Source organism: Apus apus, chromosome 12, assembly GCF_020740795.1.
Source record: "Apus apus isolate bApuApu2 chromosome 12, bApuApu2.pri.cur, whole genome shotgun sequence".
In the NCBI taxonomy this organism is placed as follows: domain Eukaryota; kingdom Metazoa; phylum Chordata; class Aves; order Apodiformes; family Apodidae; genus Apus; species Apus apus.
In genome coordinates, this window is record NC_067293.1 from 4,727,366 (window position 1) to 4,752,545 (window position 25,180).

Genomic DNA, 25,180 nt, shown 5'->3' on the forward strand with positions numbered 1-25,180 from the left:
TGCGCATGCGCGGGGGCGGAGCGGCTGTCCGGGCGGCGGGCAGTGCGCATGCGCGGGGCGGGGCGCGGCGGTTCGAACCGGCGGCCGTTGGGGCCCGGCAGGTAACGGCGGCACCGGGCAGCGGGACGGGCCTCCCCGCCGCCGCTCCCCCGGCACCGGGGGGTTCTTGCCGCCGCTCCCGGCGCTCCGCGGCTTGGCCGGCGAGGCCTCGGCTCCCTCCCTTCCCTCAGGGCTGCTCCCCGCTTCTGGCGGCCGGAGCGTGGCTGAGGGCGCGGCGGGAGCGGCCGGGGGAGCCGCTGGCGGGGGAGCGGTGTGTATGGACCCCTGGGGAGGGGAGGAGGGGGTGTTCCTGCCAAGGGGCCGGGTGGAAGTGTCTGGTGCTCGGTGCTTGTGCCGCCGTGGGCCCGCTGGCAGGAAGAACGTGCTTTCCAGCCTGCCTGCCAGTGCTGCTTTAGGGCCTGCTGGCTTTCCTCACCCAACCTGTCTGGTAGAGCTCCTGCAGGACTAAAGGGGAGTAAAAGATACAGGTAGAGCAGGTGCTAAGGCACCTGAGGAAGCTGGTGGTGTGCTCCGAAGTGCGGCACCCGGCGGCTGTTATCTCAGCCTGCTTCCTGAGCCACTTGGGTCCCACAGGCAACATCCAGTGCCTGGTGTTTCCTGCAGCTCCTACGTGTCAGTCTAACCCTGGCACAGTCGCAACCAGGAGTTGTCAGTGTTCTGGAGCATCTTAGTTATTGTTAGTCACCCCCCAGCAAAGCATCTTTGTCAGAGTTCTGACGTGTTGGTGTTTCCCTTCAGGGGGACGTTTCACCTGGTCAGTTGATTTAATTTGTGGACGTGAATGTTTATCATTCACCTTCAGAGGAGGTCTGGACACAGCCAGAGATTTGTTCTTGATATGCTGCACAGGGAAGTTAGTGATAAACAAACCCTGTAGAAAAATAGGGATGATCCTAACACCTTGTGGAAGTGAGAGCTGAAAAGGGAGTATGAAAATGATTCTGTTTTATCATGTCAGGGAAACAAAAGGCAGGCTCCAGCACATGTAGGAAATTGTAGCAACATTTCACATTTGGTGGGTGAAAGGTTGATCTCTCCAGCATACTGAGGGGAAAATGCCACTCTCCAGGCCTGTATTTCACACAAAGCTAGGCAGTTTTGCGTAGTTGGTGGCTCTTGTGCTTCACTTGAAGGTGTACTGAGATGTCATCATTTTTTAGAAAAAGTGCAGAAGCATCTAATTTTTGTAAACTAGGAATATGAGTATTGTTATGATCCTCTAAAATCCATGCATTGCCTTGCAGAAAATCCTGACCTGTTGGCTGATTACATTGGCACACACAGTACAAGTAATGAAACTGACTGCACAAAATAAAGAAAATTGGTGATTGTGTTTTTCTAATTTGCTATGTCAATTTTGGATCAAAATGCTATTTAAGCTTTTATCAGATATTTAAAAAGCTGTTTATTTTTTGTTTATGTTAATTTTTACTTGTGATGTATTTTTCTCGTCCTCTTTTTAATGAAAGAAAGAATGGAATTTTGATACACTTGTCTGTCCATCTTCTAAGAATATTGCCTGATCTTTTTGAATCTAGCTGGCTCTAAATTCTTTCCTCTGAAGTTAACTCTGTTACATTTTGCAGCATCCCTCTAAAATCTGTTTGTCAGGAAAATAATGGTTCCTTTTCTTGCAGGGAACCAGCTCTCTGATGTTTTCCAGTTCCTGGAGGCTGATCTGTTTTCTTGCCCCTCTGTAATGAAGGATTGGAACCCACATGACAAATGAGTAAAATCCTCCAGTCTCATGGGGGAGTCTGAAAAGATGCAACGAAGACGGACTTTGAAGTCCTCAGAGCAGACTCTGCAAGTTCACCATAAAAGTCAAACTGATCTCTCAGCGTGGAGAAAAGGAGGGAGGACTGATTTGGAAAAAAGTGCCCAGGATCATCAGTCTTGTAATGATCAGGAAAATGAAAGTAACCCAGACTCCCTTGAGCAAGCCTTGAGCTACTTTGAGAAAGGTAAGAGCACTTTTAAGGTTAACTACCCAGGACTTCACCAAGCTGGTTGAAGGGTATAGAGAGCAAGTCATATGAGGAACAGCTGAGGGAGCTGTGGATGTTTACTTTGGAGGAGGCTGAGGGGAGAACTCATTGCTCTCTACAGAGGAGGTTGTAGGGAGGTGGATGTTGGCCTCTTCTCCCAAGTGAGTAATGACAGGAACAGAGGAAATGGTCTGAAGTTAGGCCAGGGGAGGTTTAGATTGGACATTAGGAAGAATTTCTTTACTGAAAGAGTGGTCAGGCACTGCAACAGCTGCCTAGGGAGGTAGTGGAGTCACCATCCCTGGAAGTGTTCAAAAAATGTGCAGATGTGGCACTTCAGGGTAGGCTCTAGTGGCTGAGATTGTAGTTGGTTTCTTGTTTGTGGGTGTTATTTGCTGGAGTGTGTGGGGTGTTTGGGGTTTTGTTGAGTGGGGGATTTTTTTTGGGTGGTGTGTTTTTTGGTGTTTTTTTTTTTTGTTTGGGTTTATTTGTGATGATGGTTTGACTCTGTTATCTCAGAGATCCTTTCCAACCATTCTGTGATTCTCTGACTGAAAATATAATAACTAAGTCTCAACAACAGCATAATAATCTGATTTTATTTGCTGATTCCCTTCCTTAATGCCTAAGTAATATTTCTTCAATGTCTTAAAAGGTTTTCCCCTTTATGTTACTTTGTACAGAACCCAACAAATATATGTAGGGACAGTTCATAGAAGTCTAAGTTGGATCATTTTCGGTTCAGAAGTTGTTTTTCCCTGGTATTTTGTTGTGTTTTTTTTTTCTTTTCCCTAGTTCAAGACAATGTTTCCCTGAAGAAGAACAGTGTTCTGCAAAAACACTTGGCTGCTGTGGAAAGCATTGCCCAGCAAAGAGGGTTACCCCCTGAAGGATTTGATGTCTTGCTAAACGTGGCACTTAGTGGCAAATTTGGTAAAACATTTGTACACTGTCTTAAGTGAATGTCTTTTTTCCTCTCTCATCAAATCTGCTGGAGAGAATGTGTTTATGGTGACTGTTTTGTTGGTTATTTTAGTGTAAAATTAATCTTTCTGGCGTGCTTCAGTGTCATTTCTGAGTTCACACTAAAAATAACCTCTGTTCCTGCTGCAGGGGAGTGATACCCAGAAAAATATTAGGGCTTGCTACTAATATTTTTGGAAAAGCATATTTCCTTTGTTAAGAATTGCAAGTGTCTGAAAGGTTTAAATTGCATTCTGAGCAACCATTGTGTCTTTTCCTTGTTATAACTTTTTGTATGTTTCTTTTCCCCAAGATCAAAATAAATCACCTGACACAATTGCGTTTGTGAACTTACTAAAATTGAAATTTCATGCTAGGTGTTGGTTCAGAGTTGTCAGTGCAGCCTGATACTGCTTTCTGAGAAACTGAGGCCACCATTTACACTTCAAAGTAATGAAATATTCAATGGGAAAAAAAAAATCCCTAAACTTTTCTCCTCCCTTCAACCCAAGAGGAGCACAGGATTCTATCCCCATTATGCAGTTAGTTCAGTGTTCAGTGCTTTTCTTGGTTGAAAATTACTAGCTTATCTCCAGAATACTGACCTGTATTGGTTGTTTAATATTACCGGAAATTTTTTGGTTGTCTTAACAAGAGTCTAAAAGCTATTTCAGTACTAAAATACTAGATATTCCATTTTCTTTCTTTAAGCTGGAAAGAAATATTTATAATAATTTTTGAGGTATAGTTAAGTCCCTACCAAATGCTTGTGTACTTCTTCATTGCTTTAGGCAATGAAACACTGAATAATTTTGCCCAGAGGGAATTTTGACCTAAGCTGCAAAACCATCTCAAAGAAGCCCTGGTACATGAGCACCATCTTATTTAAAATTGTTTGTTTTCCAGCTGATACAGTAAATACTCGTTTGCTGAAGAGCCTGATTCCAGCCTCAGTAATACCAGAGAGTTCTGTGGTTTCTTCTGTGTCTTGGCTCTGTGCCAGCAAGTGCTCAGGCAACACTCAGGTAACTCAGTAAATGTTGACAGTAGTTCTTGTTTCTGCACAGGAATAATGAGGGCAGATTATTTTGAGGGAGGGGGGCCCAAAAATCCTGGTTTTAATTTACAAGGTTCTTACATGAGATACTGGCATTTAGGAAGATTGGCAGAGACACCCACAGCTGGAACTCTTTTTGTGAGTGGAAATTTGCACTGTTCCTGCATGTCTTGTATCTGTAAGTTCCTCAGGAATGTTTTCTCCTCCAGCATCTCGGTGGAATACTTCAAGCTATGTCAGGCATTCTTCCCCAGCCTCTGCAGAGTATCCCTTAGGTTCTGCATTCCTGGGCTGTGGCAACATCACGTTAGCAAAACAGTCTTTTTTTTTGTCTTCATGTACTCTGCACAAAGGTTTGCATCATGAAACATCCCTCAGCACCACATCTACACATCTTCTAAATACCTCCAGGGATGGTGACACAACCAGTTCCTTGGGCAACCTGTTCCAGTGCCTGACAACTCTTTCATTGGAAAACTTTGTCCTCATATCCAATCTAACCCCCCAGCACAACTTGAGGCCAGTTCCTCTCATCCTATCGCTTGTTACTTAGGGACAAAGCAACACCCACCTTACTACAACGTCCTGTCAGGTGTCCCCTGAGCCTTCTTTTCTCCAGACTGTTTACAGCCCCAGTTCTACCTGCTGCTTCTCATAAGACTTGACCCTTCACCAGCTTTGTTGCTCTGCTTTGGACACGCCCCAGCACCTCAGTGTCTGTCTTCCCCTGAGGGGCCCTCAGATCCTATCTGGGAGTTAGCACACATTCAAAACTGAGCTGCTTTTTCCGTTCTGATGTGGCAGTTAGTGCTCTGGGCAGATTTTTCTTCCACACTGTTCATCTGTAGCTGTCTGGTTAACATTGAAAGTGGCATGTATCCTTAATGACTGTGTCTCTTAAGCTGGCTAGTGACTGGTCTGTCTTGGTTTTGTCCATCACTTAATGTAATATGATTTTTTTTTTTCCTATCTGCAGCTGCTTTTTGTAAGATGGCTGATCACAATGTTTGACTTCATTGATCACAAGGAACAAATTCATGCCCTCTATGGTTTCTTCTTTTTCTTCCTGCAAGATGAGAAGATGGTAAGGAGAGCTGAAGAATGTATGGAATCGACAAAGTAAACCTAAATGTTCCTCAGTAGCATGCATCTTAATGCTAGAAATTAGCCTGGAGTAACTTGGTGTATGCTTATTAGCAGTCTGCACCAGCAGAGTAATTTGTTGGTTCCTCTTCTTTGCAGTGCCCCTACGTCTGCCACGTGCTCTACCTGCTGACCAGGAAAGAAAATGGTGAGTCTATCCAGTTGGATGAGCTGGAATACCAGCTTGTTTCTTCTTTTCTTTGCCAGCACTGCCTTTTCTTCCAATGGAGCTAAGGCAACACTAGCCAATATATTGCTTTTAAGGCAAGGAAGCATGAGTGGTAGCTCAGCCTGATTTGTGTAACACTTTCTGGATTGGATCTAATTGGTTCTATTTGCTTTGTTGTGACTTTCTATAATAACAGTTATATTGCATTTTTGCTTCAATTTCTGATATAGTGGGGTTTAAATCCATTATGTTCTTAATTGTATTTCCAGTCAAGCCTTTTCGGATCAGGAGACTGCTTGACCTCCAAGCAAAAATGGTGAGTTTACTTCAAATCTTGTAGCTTTTGAACTGTGGCTGATAATGTGACCTGTAAGACTGTCCTTTCAGGATGGAGAAGAGTGGCTAGTGCCTCAGGACAGGCTTAGACTTTGAATTCTGGGTTGTAATCCTGGTAGCATCAGGGCTTGACTATCTTGCATGTGCATCCCTGATTTTTATTTGTGGTTTGTGGCCACATGTGATGACATGCACAAAGCCTTATGTTTGGTGGATAGGTGTGGTAAAATCTCTACAGCAAGGGGTTGCTTTAATTTTCTATTCATCTTACTTTTTCAAGTCAAAAAATCACTGAGAAAGATAAGATTGTAGATGATCTTGCTTCACTTTTTGTAAGAAAAAAACCTGTAGCTGTAATGTGCTTTGGAGCATTTAGGCTGCAGAAGACTTTTTCATACTTTTGATCATTAAATTCCTTTTTATTAGAGTTATGACTGTAGAAGGTTTCTTCTTTAATCCTTTCCTTATGGTATTTAATTGACACAGTTTCTGTTCTTTAGTTTTCAGTTTTTTATCTATGGTTACTTCCTGACATGTAGCTTTAGAAAGCTTTTAGTAATCACTGGAGTTTTTTTGTTTTTTTGCTTCTGGAATACAGCATTGAGTAGCTATATTCTAAACATACCTCACATATGTTTTCTTTTATTCTGTTTTATTCTTGTCCTCTAATATATCCAATTTATTTGGCAGGGAATGCAGCCTCATCTTCAGGCTCTATTATCACTTTACAAAACCTTTTGTCCTGAGCTAGTGACCATAAATCTTTCTAGGAAGACAAAGGTAAGGAATTAGATTTACTCTATTTGGAGCCAGTACTTATGACAGTATTTGTACCAAACTTTCCATTTAAGCTGACTTCATGGTCAAGATTAATTCTATTTCTTCTTTTATTAGAGTCAAATCAGGTTTAGATGAGGGATTCCTTGCCTAGTGTTTTGTTTCCTCTGCAGCACAATGAGATCATTTGGAATGCAATGGTGCCTACATTTATCCTTACAAGGATTTATTTCATCCTTCTTTTGGTGTTCTTGCTGGTTTTGACTTGTTTCACAAAATTATGTTGTTTCACCTGAACTGCACAAGGCATTGTCCAAATTGCTGATTTTTATCAAGTACAAATAACATTGGAAGCCAGTGTGGTACTTCCCACTTGGAAAGTCTGTGTCATAGGAAAGAGAAAAATAGTGGGGAAAAATGTGGAAAGCTGATTTGTCAGAACCTCAAGGTAAGAGCAAAAAATATGACTCTGCTTTTAGAGAGACCTTTATGTGTCCTTAGCCCTTTGACCACTTAGAATATATGTAGCAGAAACTGAACCTGTAACAAAAAATACCAGCAGGTGAGACCTAATGTTCTTTTGGTACTTCAGTGGATAGAAGTAAAGTTTGTTTGGTGGTGGTTTGTTTTTTTTAGAAAAGACATTTAATTTCTATGTATGCAAGCTGTGTTTCTGTAAAAGAAAAATTGTTTTATTTCAACCTGCTGTGTACTTAAATTGCTCTATAAATTTATATTTTGCATTATGCTGCACAGTCATCTGTTGGAGAGTTTGCATTTCTTGACATGCACACAAGTGAAGTAACTAACTAGCAACAGAAACCCAAATACACTTTCACCTGTTTTTATGAACACACTGTGTAACTTGTATAATAAAATTACCTAGACCCAAACCCATCTGAATACTTTTGTGATGGTTTGACACCTGATTAGGGTTTAAAGATTGATTGCAATTGAAGTGGAGAAAAAAAAGTTTTGTGCAGAAATGGTGTTGAGTTCATTTTTCCATTTTTCTTTTTAGCTGTAGCATCTCCATTAATTTGAGAATTTTATTACAATTTCTTCTTTTTGGAGATCACTGATGCTGAATTCAGGAAGCTTTTCTAGTAATGTGCATAAACATAGCTTAGCTGTGTTTTGTTTTAATGTATACTTGAGGTTTGCTCTATGAATTGATGATTGATCTGAATTAGGATTATAAATCAAAGTGTTGGGGACCCCTTCTGAGAAAGAGGACAACATTTCAGAAGGAAATAAAAGCACAACTGTTGAGCTCTACAGTCAAAAGGTAATGCAAGTGAGGGATGATGAGAGTTCTGTGCTGTGAAAACCTCACCTCTTGGTCTGTCAAGCAGAGCTGACTGTGTATGTATCACCATGGTGACATTTATCAGAATAGAAACTGGTCTTTCTGTCACTTTGCCTGAGTTTGGCTTCTTTCATAGATGTCTGATTGATGTTTTCAGACTTATTTCAAGAATGCAGAGGGCCCATGGAAAGCAGCACTCAACACAGTAAGACGAAGAAACCAGGGGAACACCCCAGTGTCCCAGCTGCTGTTTTTAGGCACAGCTCAACCTCAGTCACGAAAAAGGGTAGGTTATGGGCCTAAGGCTGACTCTGGGAGGTGCCAGGCAGCTGTTTTCATTATGAATATTGGCAAATCATGGCTCTTGGGCTTTATTTCAGCATGGGGAAGGGTGGAGTAGCTATATAGAAATGCAGCATTCCTGTTATAATCCAAGTCTGAATATCTTTTTTGCAAAATATGGGAATACTGGTCACAAGTGCACATGATTGCATTGGAAACCAAGTCGTTGCTCTTTATTTGTGTTTTCTACAGAAATGGAATACCCAGCTGGTTATACCTGCATGCAGCACAAACAAAAATAATTTAGAAGAGGACAACGCACAGAAGAGTGTTGATTTGTACAGCAGGAATGAGTCTTTCCCAGTGGAGCAGCTGCAGACCTTTTCTCAGCTCCTACAATATATCCACCATCTAGAGGTGAGTTTCAGGAAGGTTTTGGTGAATGTTTTGAGAGATCAATGGTTATTCCCCTATGCTTTTTTTATATGTGACTACTGAGTGGGCTACCTGGTCTGACAGAGCATCTAGTCATACCTGAGGAGTCCTGGAGATGGTCTTGTTGCCAGTAAAATTAGACAACTCGAATAGAATAAGATTCTCTGGCCATTTTCTGATGTAAATACTGAATAACTTTTTTCTTTATTATTATTTCTCTTGCAGTTTCCTTCCCAGATGGGTTCAGTGCTAACAAACCCTTTATTGCTTCACTACATGAATTGTGTCAAAGATGAATCTATTTACCTGAGGCTCTACTATTGGATGGGCCAGACTCTTCAGGAAGGTAGGAACTCAGTGCTACCTTGTAGGATAAGGACGTAAAGGATGTCTGAGGCTTTTTACCTTTCAATAATGGTACTTTGCTCTTCAGATTTATAGTGATAATCACATTGTTAAAACAACTACTGGAGGAGAACTGAATTTTGTTTCTGATGGAGTTTATTCTTGCTGTGTTCACATACAATATTCTCTCCTGTTTAGAATGTACCTGGTGTGTGGCTGAGAATAGCAGATACGAAGAAGAATTCAAGGACTTCCTTGAAACTGCCTACAAGACAGAGTGTTTCTTGCAGGTAAGTGCCTGTTTTGTGGAAGCCAAGTGTTTTACAAACTGTTTCCTTAAAGTACTTTTGGGACTTACCTGTTTCCTGTAGTATGTCTGAGAGGTGACAGTGTCTCAAGTAACAAAAACACATATTCCTAGAGTGAGTCAGTATTCTGGTCATGACCTTGTTGTCTGCAGGAAAGATAACTAGAGAATGTCCCAGTGAATTGTGTGGCAGGAAGGAGGTGTAAGCCTCTTTCTTTCTCCAGGCTGAACATGGCAAGGTGCAGGCATGAGGTTTTGAATGTTCATCATCTGCTTTGTAGGAGGGGTTTTCTTCCTGTGAAGAGTTCCTGTATAGGAGCCTTCCTCTCTGGGATGGCTCCTGCTGCCAATCCCAGATCCTCAGACTTGTGAGTTGGATCCCTCTCAGCAGCTTCTCTGGTAGGTATTGTAGATCCTTTGGGTGAACCTTGACAGTGTCAGATTTTGGGGGACAGAAGGTGTGCACAGATATTATGCTGATTTCTCATTTATTTCAGAAATGAAGTCGCAACTCTACGATCCCCTGGCACAGCTGTTTTTCACATCATCCCTTTTCTTTAAGGTAAATTAACTGAGCACAATGTGCTTCTTGTTGATAATGTTATCTACACTTGTGTCAGGTGGAGCATTCTGAGGGGTTACATGGGGGACTTCTTTTGGTGAAGTCTGTACCAAAATGAGTATAAAGTATATACTTACAATGTAACTTTGGGAATTTGAGTGCCTTTAAGATATATATTATTTATTATTATTTTTTTTTTTACTGGTACACTGGAAATAAAAAAACCTGATGGTACACAAGGTGAGTTGGTTTGTTGTGTTGCAGTTTTAACTCTGTTTGAAATTCACATTCTCCAGGAAAAGTCATCTATACATTCAGCTCAAGGGGACATGCAATGATCTCACTGCTCTTTGTGATCCTTAGAATCTCATATATGTTAATTGTCATGGCAGTTTCTGTTTGGTGTTATTCACTTAGTAAATTATCAGCCTGTTTTCCTTGTGCCTCTTGCAGTGCAGTGTTCTTGAGAGCCTGAAGGAGCTGCTGCAGAACTGGTTACGTTGGCACGTGGTTCATCTGGATTCAGAGTCTGACTCTGAAGTCTGTTCTTTGTAAGTTTGAAATAAATGCAGTACAGTGCTCTGGGCATTGCTCATGAGTGCATTTAGATATATATTCTAGCCCTATTACCTAGCATAAAGACTGCCTGGAAGGTTGTTAATGTTGTGATATTTCTGCTATAGTGTAAGCTTTCTTGTCAAACCTGTACTTTCTCTTTAAAAGTATTTCCTGTTGACACTGAAAATTGAAATGTCCAGAAGTCAAAATCCTTCAAACACTGATAGCTGAATCATATTTGTAATAATGTAGCTTCTGGAGTAAGTCCAGAGGAGGCCATGAAGATGATCTGAGGGCTGGAGTAGCTTTCCTGTGAGGACAGGCTGAGAGAGTTGGGGCTGTTCAGCCTGGAGAGGAGAAGGCTCCAGGGACACCTTAGAGCACCTTCCAGTGCTTGAACAGGCTACAGGAAACCTGGGGAGGGACTTTTTACAAGGTCTTGTGGAAAGAGGACAATAGCTAATGGATGAAAACTGGAAGAGGGGAGATTTATGTTAGACATTGGAAGAAATTCTTTAGTGTGTGGGTAATGAGACTCTGGCACAGGTTGCCCAGTGAAGTTTTGGATTTCCCCTCCCTGGAAGTATTGAAGGGCAGGTTGGATGGGGCTCTGAGCAACCTGGTCTAGTGGGAGATGTCTCTGCCCATGCAGGGGAGTTGGATCTAGATGATCTTTAAGGTCCTTTCCAACCCAAACCATTCCATGATTCTGTGATGACGAAGAACAAATGCTTGTTGCTGAATGCTTGGGGGGCAGAAGGGTGAATTCAATTTCTGTTTTACCATTTGCCAAGGGGTGTGAGGTGTACATACTGATGTTGCATCATGTCACTGCTGCAGGAACACCACCCTTTCTGAACAGGTGAACATGGTGGCTGAACTGATCCACTTTGTTGGGTGGATCTCCACTGCTGCCTTGCGTTTGGAAAACGATCGCAGTTTCTTGCTGTACTTCATCCTGGATTTCTATGAGACCGTATGTATCCCCTTCATGTTGGCTTTCAAAATCCCAGGACACTAAGGCTGCTTGCATTTTTTTTTTTAGCTGCAGCCATATCATCTCTTCTTAGAGCAAAGATTTATCATGTGTTTATGCAATTCCAGCAAGGTCAAATAGAAAGGTTTAATTTCCCAACTGGAAGAGATGCATGGCTTGTTTGCCTTGCTGGTACCAGCAAACCAGGCTAGGAACAGGGTCAGGTCTAGCCCAGTCCAAGCTACCTATGTTAGAATGATCTGAAAGATGAGAAAAAAAACCATCTGCTGCTTTTTTCAGGCATCTGGGTAGATTTGATAGAGCAAGTAACCATGTCAAAATGTGATGTGCCTAAATGGTGGGATCAGAGACTGAGAGAGGAACTGATGAATATGTTTCGTATTAAGAAGGAAGCAAAAGGAATTGCTTCATCCTGGCCTTTCCCTCCTTGGGGAAGTGGGTGGAGGTGGCTGGACTGCAGTGTCCTCTCTTTCCCTCTGAGATGCTTTGTGGTTTGCTAATGGCAGTGATAACCTGCCTGGGTTTGCTCTGTTCCTGCAGGTTTGTGACATGTATCTGGGGTACAACCTGCCTCTGTTGATAATGCCACCTGCTGGAGTTTTCTACCCAGCACTTCTCAGCATGGATTCTGTCAGCCTGAACCAGCTCTGCTACATCATGTACAGGTACTGCACGGGGTATGGGCTCCAGGGACTCTGTCTTCTCTTTCAGTCTTTTGGAAAGGAAATTACTTTGGTGTAAAATGTGAAATCTACTTTTTCTTGTCATGCAATGCAAAGGCAAAAGTTCCACTTATGCCCAGTTTCATGATACAGGACTTCATAGCTATAGCTCCTACACTTTTTTTTTTTTCTTTCCAGCCTGTTATCCAAAATAGCAGGATTCTGACCTCTTTTTTAGTATTATTTCTGCACCTGTGCTAGGTGAAGGAAGAAGTTCCCATGTTGTTTTGAGAGAACTTAAGTCAGCCAGCTCCAATCACTTCTAGTTAACTGGACAACTTCTCTTCTCACTCCTGGACTTTGACCACTAGGCTTGAGCTTTTCCTTACTGATTTTGTAAGGTGCTGAGTAGGAATCACTTCTGCCACCTCCAGACTCAGCTGGAATTTGGGATTGCCCCATGCTGCTGGTGGGCCCAAAGACAGCAGGATTTAGCTCCCTGCAAGGATGCACCAGCACGGCTGCTGTTCTTGTCCTTGTTAGTTCCAGTAGTTGCATCTGAGAAGAAGAGTAGCCAATTGTTGATGCTGGCATGGGAGAAACCACGTGGCTTTTTCTCTAAGGAGTCTGCAGGGTAATTAACACGACAGGATGGTCTCTGGGGAAAGAGAGAAGCTGGTGCTTATTATATGGAACAACTGTCAAGTTGCATTACTTCCAGTGGCTTCTGTTCCTCTGCTTGTGAATGGAAGTCTCCCTTCTTAAAAATACACTACAATTTCTCACAGGTTTTAAGACTGAATGTGAATTCTTGCATGTTGCCTTTATGAAGGTCATTGTCCCAGGCAAACTGGTCATGTCTTCATCTTTTAAGAGATTAATAATATGGGGTGTCTCCCTCTTGCCTGTAAAAGGGTGGGTCTATGCGAAGTGATAAAGACCCTTTGAATTATTTTTCTTGTCTGCTTTTTACTAGTAAAGTTCAATGATCTCTCTCAGGGAGTAAATAAGCTTTCTTAATATACATTCCTCCAGCTTTTTTCAACACTGGTGGGAAGTAAAAATTGACAGGCACCTGACTTTCCCTTTTGGGTTTTTAGGTATCGAGCCAACTTGGTGGCTGCCAAAGAAAATGAGCGGAGTAAAAAGGTACTGTGGACAATTCCTGTGTGCTGGAATGGACTGGAGTGAGCACAAAACTGCTTTGAGGATACTATATATTGCTTTGTTTTCTTGTCCCTCAGAAAATACTGCAATTCAAGTTCAGTAGCCAGACATACAAAGAGTACAACCAGTACATAACAGCCATGGTGGGTTGTCTGTGGACATCCAGTGCATTCCAAAATGATATTCATCCTCAAGGCCTTCGTATGGATGATGAACTGCTGAAGAAAACTGCAGTGAAGGATTTCAAAACCAGCTTTAACATTGTCAACCACCCAGCCATGATGGGCTATGCTGCCCTCTTCCTGCAGCAGGTAATGCTGTAGGCCAACATCTGGGCCATTGGGGGCAACAGATGTTCTGTCTTGACAGTTTCCATAGGGAAATGTCTCTCAGGGTCCTGGCTGACTTGTAGAGTCAACTGAGCTTTCAAATCTGATGAGGCATTCTGTGTTTGTGTTAGGTGAGGGACATAATTTGGATAATCTTTGTTTGCATGGTATGAGAGCATGAATGTAACAGTTCTAGATGTGAATTTCTGCTTATGATCATTTTAAGGATAGAACTAAAAGTGCTAAATCATGAAATAATTGATCAATTCAGCACAAGCTTCCCAACAGTGCATCCTGCCCCCCAAAATGCAGAGCATGACCCAAACATTTGTGAGAAACACCGTCAGTTTCTTATTGCTGATTAAACCCCCATGTTGTCTCTGCCAGAGGAGGTTATTTTATTTTTGTTATATACAACTTATTTTCCTTGACCTTCCTCCTCTTGTAGCAGGATTAGTTTGTTCATCTCTTTTGTCTAGATCCTTTCCATTCTGAGGCTTCTGATTCTTTTGTAAGTAAAAACCACAACCAAACAACTGAACAAAAAAACCTGAAAACAAACAACCCACAACCTGGTGGAGATTGTTGACCTTCTTCCCACTGCAGAACCAAGAAGGAGATTTTGCTATCACAGATATAATATATTTGATATTTTTTTCCTGTGTCTTAAGACAAGATGAAACACTTGGCTGCAGTGCCATCTTCAGCACTTCAGTGCTGAGCACCAGAGGGCACTGCTCTGCTGCACACTCAGAACACAAGCAATACTCTCAATGTCCCTAGGTTCTTTTGTCTTGCTCTTTTTCATTGTTGGGAATTATCTAATGTTTTGAAGAGGCAGCTTTTACACTGCAGAGTGACAATAGTTAAAGCCCTACCTATAAATATTCCCTGTTGCTCCCCAGTTAAGCTGCAGCACAGGGCAAGGGGGTCTCTACCTTACCTTGCCACTTCTGGACACAGTAGGATGCTGGAAGTCCATTGTAAACCATGATTAAAAATCTCTGAATCTCTTTGCATACCTGCAACTTCTGATTTACGAGGGGATTAAGCAGAGGCCCAGCAACTCTGGACATACTGTTTATCTGACTTGATACTGTTTTTATTCCCTCTCCTTAAGGCTTGGCCAGAAGATACCACCTTCAACTTCAGTTTAATTAAGGTAAGATTTCTTGCTTCAGTGAAGTGAAAACAGGCAATTTTCAGCAGCTGTGTGGAAAAGAATGGTGTGATACTCTTCAACAATTCCACAAGTGCTGTACAAAAATTTGGAAAGGGGAAGATTCCAGCTGTAGACTTTGGTTCAATCTCTTAACAGGGCCAAACAGGAGGACACCTGGCAAGTTATGTATCTAGTCATCTGCGGGTAGTGGGCTGGGATTTTTATTTGTTCCCTCCACGAGTCAGAGCAGAATCAAGACAAGGCTGCTTTTATTATTCTCTACAGGCTCCATAAGAAGTTCTGTTTCTGATGTATTTGAAGCAGAATTTCTGTTCTCAATTGTAATATTAAATTTCTGAGATGGATGTGTAGCCTTGTTAGAGCTTTGAACAAAGATCCTCCACTGAGCAATTATAGAGGCTTTTTGTTTCCTTTCTTGTATCCCAGGCCACTTCAAACCTGGTCTGGAGGAGCCACCATTAGTGATGGAAGGAAGGCTTTTCATATCCATGTTCATTTGGTTCCTGACATCTTCACTGTTGATCCAATAGCCAATGCTCCTTTTAGAACTAGGATTTATAAACATCTTCAGTATTAAAAAAAGATAACTGTCACATTCAAGCTAAGAATGTGTGATACTTAAGTGAAAAGTTTGGGCATTTGGGAGCAATCCATGACCCTGTATCCTTGTGGGTATTTACAGGCTAGGATGGATGTTGTCAAACTGTGTTTAGTTGCAGACCCTTTCAGATTGATCTAAGAAAGAGACAAAGCTCTGTCCAGCACATCTAACTATTTTTTCTGTTTGTATAGGGAAGAAAGTGGAACTGGTATCTGGAATATCTCTACACACAAGGTTTAAAGGGCCTCAAGGTCTTTATTGAAAGCAGCATCAATCGTGTTTCCCAGGCCTCCCACAATAAAGCAGGAGATGTGCAGGGGTGACCCTGGGACTCACTGGAGCCTTTTTATCATCTGGAACAGGAAAGAAGAATAGAATAGACTGTGTCACTAATTCTTCCTTCCTGAGAGGAAAGAAACAGAGCAATTCTCCATGTCTGCATTTTTGTACTGATGTCTGTTTTAGGAAAGTGAAGACACAGAAGGAATGCTGAGGCTGGCTTGGGTCACTAACACTGAACCCCCTCTTGTCCCTGCTGAACTTCTCCGCTCTGAAGCTGCTGAGCTCATGTGTTCTGTACCATCCACATTTTTTCATCCTTGTTTTTCTCTGCTGGAGTATCTGCTTGGTTGGAGAAACAAACATTTTCCATCTCAACACTGCAGTGAGCAGTCCTGCTTTGTTTGTCAGGGATGTTGATCCCTGACCTGCTTTGCCTTCCTGGGCAGCAGGTAATGGGAATCAATGTACTCAGCCTGTCAGGGAAGCTGCAGAGGGGCTGGGTTAGAGCACAACAAGTTTCCTACCTCCTTCTTGTACCCTCTATAGACTGGCTTGTAGCAGGCTGACCAAACTGTTCTTCCTGAACTTCATTTTCATGATGAAGCTTCCAAAAGAGACTTGTTGCTAACATTGCTTATATCATTCTTCTCATGCAGCTGGAAAATTTGGTGCTCAGTTGATGGTTTATTGATGAGTTAAGCTCTTGAACAATGTTGCCACCAGCTCACCATTTCCTATTGAAAAGTGCAAAGGTAGCTTTCCTTCTTGTGTTTTTAGCTCTGTATGTGTTGTATATTGTACATATATATAATTTATATCCTGTAAAACATTTCCAACCTGCCATTTTGAGGAAACTGCTACAAAATGTATTTTCTCCTGTCATTTCATTTTAACACTGAGTAGAAGTTGGGAAAAGCTGAACTCAGGTCTCAAAAAGTGGAGTGACCTTTGTTTTTCACTGTTCTAAAATGAGGTTGTGACCACTTGAAAGGTGAGACAGAATATACTGAATTTTGCATTGTGAATCTGTACTTTGATCCAGTAGAGGAATCAGTCCTGAGAGTGACTCCAGAGCCACAAAGGGTGTGTTTGGTTTCTTCATCCTCTCGCAGTTAGGTTGGCTCTAGGCTAAGTACCACACTTCTCAGCTCAAGTAGATGATCTGGTTAATGTGTGTATATATATTTATATGTGTATATATTCTCTTCAGAGAATAAAAAAATACTTCACTGAAGACTATGAAAGAGAGAGATCTGCTTAGACTGAAGTATTGCCCTGTCTCATCTGGCTGTGTTATTCCAGCTGCTCTAAGTGCTGCTTCCTCATTTCTGTCTGGGGAAACAGATCTTCAACTCTCCTGATTATATTTTCTCAAGAGGGAAGCTCCACAAATTACAAATTCCTCCAAGTGGATGTGTTTCAAGATGAGGCCCTAACATATCACCAGTTCTCTCCTTTAAAGGCTTGTCTTGTTGGCAGAGGACTGCTGTGGAATAATTGTGGTTGGAAAAGACTATTAAGGTCATCAAGTCCAACCCTTAACCCAGCACTGCCAAGGCCACCATTAAACCATCTCTCTCAGCTCCACATCTACATGTCTTTTAAATATGTCCTGGGATGGTGACCCACTTCCCTGGGAAGCCTCTTCCAGTGCCTGACAACCCTTTCAGTGAAGAGATATTTCTTCATATCCAATCTAAACCACCCCTGGCACAACTTGAGGCCATTCCCTCTTGTCCTATCCCTTTTTGCTTAGGAGAAGAGCCCAACCCCTACCTCACCACAGCCTCCCTCAGGGAGCTGCAGAGGCTCAGCAGAATGCACTGCATGTTGTGTAGGTATTGATCCCTGAGATCAGTTTTCCCTTGAGGTTTCCCTCACATCTGGACCTTTAAATATCTGACTTTACTAACATTCCACTTCAATGGAAGAATGGTCCTTTTAGGGAGGAATGTGCTGCTATACTATTTCTTCCCCCCCCCCCCCCCCCCCCCCCCCCCTTGCTTGCTCTTTACTGTCTAACCATCATGGTAAATTTTGTGGACCATTTTCTGTTACAACAAGCACATGCTCCAAGACTTGGCTGACTGCAGCATCTCCTCTGAGGCCTGAAATGGAGATAGTCAAGATCCATCCAGTTCCTGGTAAGTGACAAGTCAGGGAATTTCCTCTAGTCCCTGTGTCTCCCTGTTGTGAAATGTGCCTGTAAGTATGTACACTGTGAAACTGCAGCAGAAACAACTTTCGTGGTGCTGTTTCCTAGGAACAGTGCAGAGGGAGTTCACTTAAGGCTCATGTTCATGTTGTCAACCAGCACCCCAGAATATTTAAGTTTAGGTCAAGCCTGCAACCTCCCTCTGAGGGGGTTAGATTCAACACAGTCCTCTTGGAAGAAAGCACGTGCTTTTGTGTCACTTGGGTCTGCACCTGAGTGTGCTTTTTCTTTCTAGAGGATGCTGTTTCAAAGTCAAAATTCCTCATATCAGCTGATCTCAGGGAATGCTGGTTTGTGTCCTGTCCCCCCATGAGTAAAAGCTGATGATCTGCTCCAAGTCCTGTCTGGCCTCCCTTCTTGGGGGACTTCTATGTGCTTTCCATTTAGGGGGTTTTGATACCATAAGCAGGCCAGGGCAGTGCTCATTTCAGCTCAGCCACATCCTGCAGCTTTTCTAGTTGCCTCTTAGATGCCTCCAGAAAGTGAGGCCTTTCCCTTTAGAAAAATCTGAGTGGATTTTAGATACGATTTCGAAGTCCAGGGCCAGAATCCTGTTTGGGATAAGCAGATGGTGCTAATTTCTTAATGGATCTATGTTGAGTTGTATCAGTTGGAAGTCTGGCCCACAGAACCAAAGCCATTAACCCCTCCCCTGCCAGACACCTTGGCCTAAGCATTATGCATCTAAAAATGCAAATGTCTTGAGCTAGAGTTAAGCTGAATTCTTTTTCTGAAGCCACATTTGCTTTGTGTTTCTCTTCATCACAATTTCATGATGTGGGGACAGACTTACTTGTGCACTTTTATGCTGCCCATTCAGAGAGAGTTTGCTCTGAAAGAGTTAATAATTTCAACCTGTTTTCAGCTGGAATGAAGAAACTGGTTCCTCTGTGTCCCTGGTTTCTATTCTCTTGTTGGCCTGCTTCCCTCTGCTTGCATTTTGCATCCCTAATGCCATGAATAAATCAGGACCCAAGGATTTAGAAGGTGGTACAGCTGTAGCCACTCAGAAAATTGAACTGCTGAGGCTTGTACTGCAGCACTAACTGCCAATGTGTGTGCTCCTGAGCTCATCTAATAACATTGGACTGGTACGAAAATAGTATTCACTTTGCCCTTTTTATATAATATTTAAGGGGTTTTGTGCCTCTACCCAGTGTTTCCTCACTTGACTTCCTTTGTCTTTTAGCTAAAGCTCAGTTATAAGTCCTTTAGAGCAGGACAATTGCCTCCTGGCTGCTGTGACAAAATGGTTTATCACAAATCTTTGGACAGAGGGAGAAAGAATAAGGGAAGCTGAGGGATCTGTCCTTGTTAAGGGATCATCTTCTCTGCAGAATCACACAGCACAGTGAAGCTCCTGTCTGGCTGTAGTCCTAGATGCTCTGATAATTTGTCATTAATAATACACACTGGACTTCTTTTTTGTAGGGCTGTGGCTCCTGAGTGTGTGAGGGAGCTCTTTATGTGCTTTTTAGTCAGAGGATACATCTAGTCTGGGTGAAGAACAACAGGCATTGGTGACGAGTTTGCCCTGGAGGATGAAAAGAACAAAGTCTCCAAGTATTTTTTTCCAGGAAAGATGATTCATGTTGTACCAGTGGCTTTCCCTCATCATGGCTTTTTAGAATAAAAGTGATTATTTTGGTCTGATGATGGTTTGATTTCACCAAACTTTGATTTTGACTAAGGTCTTTCATGCCTTTTTTAGCATATGGCAATGTGCTTTTTGGCACAGGAAACCTGAGATCTGTATCTGTTAGACCTGCCCAAGTAACTCCAAAGTAATTATAGTTGGCAAGGGAGGTACTAAAGTACAGAAATAATGTTTGGCAGAGTGCATGTCCTGTGATGCTGCTTCATTTCTCTGCTTCTCAGTTTCCTGTCTTGTAGTAGTAAAAAATCTACATAGCAGAGGGTAAGATTTTTTACAAATGTCTTAATTATTTTGGTATCTAATTTCCATTTTCAGACTCACTTCTGTCTTGAACAAACAGAAACTGGAACAGTTGGTCTTCAAAAAAAGCTCCAGGTGCCTTACACAGGCTCTAAACACTGTTTTAACCCTGAGAGCCTTTAGAAATCTCTAGGCTCAGATGTGGCCCAGCCCTGCAGCTTGGTGAGTGACCATGCCTCAGGCAAGCTTTTGTATCTGTCACAAATGTGACACAAAATGATCTGTCCTAGTAGAGTCTCAGTGATGGGATACTCCATCACTGTAACCTGGCTGAGCTCCTGAGCCTCAGACACTGGGTTTAGGTGCAAATTGCAAGGGGTACTTTTGAACATTTTTTTCTCTAAATCATTTGACCTCTTCCTTTAAGGATTTCAGTGAGAAGCTTCTTATGTATATGTATATTTTTATATGCAGCTGCTTCCCCGTGCAGATTGACTTGCTCCTTCCAGTATCTGTGCTGCCTCTAACTCTGGAGTGGGATCTCTGCAGGAAGAAGCTGCTCTCTGCAGATTTTCTCCCAGCCCTCTCTCCAGAGTCTCTAGGCTTGTAACATTCCCATCATGGTTTGTTGTACACGGATCACTAAGCAGCTTCCTTTCTCTTAGGGCACCTCTGTTCTGTGTCAAAGTGAATCTTGGGCAGCTCCAGTGGGATTGCTTTCCTGCTCCTTTGTGTGCATGGCCCTGTAAGTAAGGAGGGGGATGGAAAGCACATTGCAAATGTGTTGACATCTTTTGAAGAACAAAACAGACCCTGAAAAACCTCCTGTCTGCCTTCCCCTTCTCTCTTGCATGTTTTAGCTTTCCTTTCTACCATTTTCTCTTTTCTCTTCTCTTTCTCCATCTCTACCCCAAATACTTTTGCACTCTTTTGACACCCACCCATTGTGCTTTTGGTGCTCACTGCTCTGAAAAGATTACCTCTCTCCCTTCTAATCCTCATTTCTTGTTCTGGGGGGATTGTTTCAAACCCTGGGCAGGAACAAATGAAAAAAGGGGGGTTAATTCTGAGTGTCATCTCTATATGTGTATCACTTCTCTACTTGTTCTTCTCTCTCACCACAGGTACTATGCTTTGAGAAACTATCCTGCTGGTTTTCTGAATGCTTTCAGCAGGGTAGGATCTGTGCTTGGAAGATTTTTGTGCTTGTTGATGCTAGCAAAGGAGATGCTGTTATTTATTTGACATCATTTTTTATATATAAAAAAAAAGGGAAGCAGATGGAAAAATATCTGGGCAACCGTTCTTAGATTCTTCTCAAGCTGAGTTTAGGGCCCTTAATTCTAGCTTTGTTCTATTCTTGTGTAAAAGAGGCTCTTTTTGCTCCACTCACAAGCATCCTTGGCTAGCAAATGTGCTGGAATTTGTGGGCAGGTCTGTCCCTTTGTGTGGGGTGTGTTCCTTCTGCCTTTCCCTTTGCAGGTCAACACAGCAAAAGCACTGAGATCACTGGTCCTGCACCCAGACTGGATTACTGTCATTTCAATATGGACACCTGTGTGAGAACACAGCCTCAGCTGTTACTTCAGTTGGGAGAAAACCCAGATGAGGGAGCCCTGCTCCTCAGGAACAGGTTGGTGGGCTCTCCAAGAGAAACAGGATTTCTTCAAGCCATCAGAGACCTTGTCCCAGCTCTCAAGCCTCTCACCAAACCCTTCTTTCACAGCTGGATCCACAAGGACAGTGCTGGTGTTTGGCTCAAGGGAAGGTGCTCTTTTTTGGTCTCTTTCTGTATTCTCCTTTTGGCAAGGATGTGCTTTCAGATCTAGTCTCAGTCAACTTGTAGCTCTGTTCTTTGGTTTAAGTCATTGACTTGTAAGAACTCCACACCCACCAACTGCTTCCCCAGCAGTTTAGTTTTGGAACTAAGCTCATCAGGCTCCACCAGCTGCTTTTCTGCTAGAAATGCTGCTTGAGTTCCTCATCAGAGGTTGCTTGACAAAAAGCCACAGCACTTTGTGCAAGGCAAAGATCACTTGAATACAGGTGTCTGAACACGCTCCAACCTACTGCCTCCCTTGCTGCTGCTGGGTTGTGCTCCCTGAAGCCTTTCTTCTCTCTGTGGATGTTCCTGGTAGTGCTCTGTGAGGGATTTTGGAGAATGGAATCCCCACTGGTAAACTGTAATCTTCCTTGCACAGCCTACAGTCTAGGTTCCTAGGTAAAGCATCATCCCCTAAAATACTTCAGTTGGGATAAACTGATCAATTTGAGCTTTACTCAGAAGGGAAGGAATCTAGCAAAGTTTCCAAAGGATGGCAACAACACTTCTTTTGCACAGGAGGGAAGATGGTCCTTCTCTTTCAGGAGATGTGAGATTTCAAAGGAGGGAAGTTGCAGTGTTTGGAGAGGAGAGAGAAACTGAATTCTGAGAAACAATTTTCTGGGACAAGGACTATTTGAGAAAAGGAAGTTAATGGGTGGAAGGTTATGGGAAGCAAAAAAGTAGATGTAATAGCCTATAACTGCATCAACAGCTGAAGTGTTGTGTTAAAAATGAAAATGCTAGAATTTTAGTTAATGTTTTTATTGATTGATAATACAAGATACTTAGTGTTATGGATGTTCCAGCTTAAGAGTGATTTGGTCAAATTAATATTAGGCTTTAAATAAAGATAAAGTAATAGGGACCTTAGGGTCAGGTCAGACACAGCCCTGACATCATGCTTTTTAAACTTTTCAACCTCAAAATGCTGTCAGTGTATCTCCATATAGCACAGTTTTCAACAGTCATTTTCAGCAAATGCAGTTGTCTCCAGGGTTTCCTGCATTTTGTGATTTTGTGTGTTTGTTTAGTCAGTGTGGCTGATTCTGATTCCACAGGTGTGAACTGGAATCTGCTTCAGTGACTTAAATTGATTTAAACTCCAGTGTTTCAAAGGGAGTGATTCTGGTGTCAGTCAGAACCTGATTTCATTTTCACTTTCATGCCTTATAAAACCTGGCTTGATTTTTTTATCTGTTGTGTGTTTGTATATTGTATTCAGCATGGTGCATATTGAGACATCCCTGTTGGATAGGTGGAGATGCTTAGGTTTGCTCACAAGGTACATATTTGTCATTTAGGAAGACATAAAATATCTGAAACGTTTTGTTAGGGAAAGGCATTACTGCAGGTACCACTGAGTCTTCTGGAAGCTGCATTCTTGGAGTTCCTTGGGAGATACTTTTTTTAATAAGGTCTCTTCAGAGTTCAAAGCACACCAGTTTTAGCATCCCATCTCATAAACCTTTCCATGCACTTTACAAAGTTGCAGTGCTTTTGTGAAAGGCTGAGTTTATGACAAATCTGGGCTTGTCTCCCTGATTTCCTTTGAGTTTGGAATTGCTTGGCTGTTTGTCCTGATTATAACCCTAAACCAGAAGGTATTAATGGACTTAGAAAGATGCTCTCAGCCACAGAAGCAACTCTTTCACCAGAGATTCTGGTGTGTCTCAAGATTTAAACTGAACTGAGACAGGACATTTTTTCCTGCTGTGTTTGACTGTTCCCATCTATCAATAATTTAGGTTGCACGTCTTGCCAAGCACCGGGTTCTTGTGGCTCCTGCTGCCTGTTCTTGTCTCTGTGCTGATGTTTGTCTCGTGTGCCTGTGTAACTTGGCTTGATATGTCCTCACTTTGTTTATCCATGTTGTCATGTCCCTTGCAGGTACTGCTAGTGACAGATGGATGCTGCAGTTAGGCTTGGGCTTGTCTCTCTGTAGCATGATGTGTTTGGAGTTGCCTGGACAGCCCTTCCAGCACTCTGTTGGTTTTTTTCCCCCCTTACTCTCCTTACTTGACCCAGAATTTTAGTTTGTGTATGTCTACTCTTTTCTGTCTTCCTATCCATATCTAGTTTTTGGGTCTAAGTACAGCTTTGCAAAGTGAGTTTTGTTGCATCACTGCAGTTGTTGTGGAAGCAGAAGCTACTGAAGAAGCTTTTAGCAGCAGATGACGCGTGGAGTGAGCACGTATTCTTGGGTTGGCACTTGAAGTATTCAGTGTTTCTCCTTTTGGAACCAACTGTAAGGAGGCTGCTATTTAAAAATCTCCTCCTTTCAGAGTAGTTACATGAGGTTTCTGTGCATCTTGCCTCTCTATGTGCTCTGCTCCTGAATCCTGGCTCATCTGCCTAGGATGAAAGGTTCCCCAGGATCAGCCACTCACCTACTGGAGGTTCTAGCTGGTACCACTCTGAGGGGCACACTGGTTTTACTGAAGGGCAACTATATTTTGGTTGCCTTCCCCAGGTTTAAATTGGTGACCTAGAAGACATTTTCACATCCACCTTCCAACAATAGTGTGGCCTTGGGACGTGTTGTTCTTAGGGTCCCAAAACTGGCTGAAAGCTGGACTGGCTTGGCCTCCCCACCACTGGTCACAGCAGTGGGCAACTGGGGTGGGCTGGGCACTGCTGCTCTAGATGGCCATGCTTCCTGACTGCTGCTCTTCAGCACCCAGCCCACGGGCAGCCCCTGAGAGCAGTTTGCCTGGTGTGTTTTCCATTGCTGGGAGAAGTGTCCTGGCCAGAAACGATGTCCAGGAGGGTTTGTGCAGCTCTTGTTCCGTACCCCCTCCCTGGGGCTGAATGAGCCAAGTGAACCTGCATTTTGAGGTGCACCCCACCCACCCTTTGTGAGGAAAACCTTCCTGAAAGTGGGCAACTTTTATAAACAGCACTGATATTTCTGTATAACATGACTGTTCAAGTAGAAAACTGACATCTTTAGTATGTCAGCTCCAGGAAAAGAAGGGCTAAGGTTCCTTAAAGGTTATTCTGACAAAGAACCAGGAAGACCACATTTCCCAAGTTTTAAAAATTCCCAGGGAGAGGCTGAGTCAATCCAGTGTCTGAAGCCTCAGACCAGGGTCAGATTTGAATAATCTTTCTTACCAGGTCATTTAACTCTGTTTCTTTTTGTGTAACATGGGAATAAGTTCACTCACATCTTGAGCAGTTGGAAATGGTTGGGTGGAATGATCTGAAGACCTGCAGGTTATCTGTTATGTAGGGACTGAAATCCTGACTCCAGGTCTGCTTGTGTCCTCAGCCAAATTAGCAGCTCAAGTCCTTTGTTTCTCATGAGCTGAGACAAGATACCCTGGCATTTCAAAAATCTGGGGTTTGGATTTCTCCCCAGCTTGGAGAATTGGCTCTTCCTTTACTTATTTTTCTTTTATAACAACAGGAAGCATACCCAAAATTAAATTGTCCTATTTTTGCTCCTTTAATTTTAAAATGGTATTAAAAAAATAATAATTATTAAATATAATGCCAGGCATCCACATTGCAGTTTAAAAAGGAGGTGAATGTGTCTGGTGTTTCCCACCATACTCGTGGCCATGTCTAACCCAAAATGAGAGCTGCCAGTGCTGAAAGGCAGCAGGGAGGTGCTGGCAAGCAGTGGGAATCGTGTCTGAGCCCAGCAGCCCGTGTCAGGTCTCTGGAGGTCAGACCACAGCCCCTTTTGTGCGTCTGTCTTCCTCCCCTCCTCCCTTTTCCCTCTCCAT

At 42.7% G+C, this 25,180-nt stretch overlaps 1 protein-coding gene across 4 annotated transcripts; it reads left to right on the top strand.

Annotated features, from left to right (window-relative positions):
• The first annotated feature begins 67 nt into the window (after nucleotides 1–67).
• Nucleotides 68–16,756, top strand: CENPI (centromere protein I). 4 transcript variants are annotated; one of them, XM_051630432.1, is made up of 22 exons: nucleotides 80–101; nucleotides 1,305–1,384; nucleotides 1,698–2,024; nucleotides 2,844–2,981; nucleotides 3,918–4,036; nucleotides 5,045–5,152; nucleotides 5,311–5,359; nucleotides 5,650–5,696; nucleotides 6,407–6,496; nucleotides 7,960–8,088; nucleotides 8,337–8,501; nucleotides 8,745–8,865; nucleotides 9,063–9,154; nucleotides 9,453–9,570; nucleotides 9,669–9,733; nucleotides 10,187–10,284; nucleotides 11,132–11,267; nucleotides 11,829–11,953; nucleotides 13,051–13,099; nucleotides 13,195–13,428; nucleotides 14,567–14,608; nucleotides 15,422–16,756. In XM_051630432.1, exons 3-22 carry the CDS (start codon nucleotides 1,808–1,810, stop codon nucleotides 15,551–15,553), a joined length of 2,274 nt encoding a protein of 757 aa, XP_051486392.1. In that variant the 5' UTR covers nucleotides 80–101; nucleotides 1,305–1,384; nucleotides 1,698–1,807; the 3' UTR covers nucleotides 15,554–16,756. The 4 variants fall into 4 exon arrangements, with proteins under 4 accessions (XP_051486391.1, XP_051486392.1, XP_051486390.1 ...); XM_051630431.1 differs by lacking the exon at nucleotides 1,305–1,384 and having other exon boundaries at nucleotides 68–101; XM_051630430.1 differs by lacking the exon at nucleotides 80–101 and having other exon boundaries at nucleotides 1,195–1,384.
• Nucleotides 16,757–25,180: the final 8,424 nt, after the last annotated feature.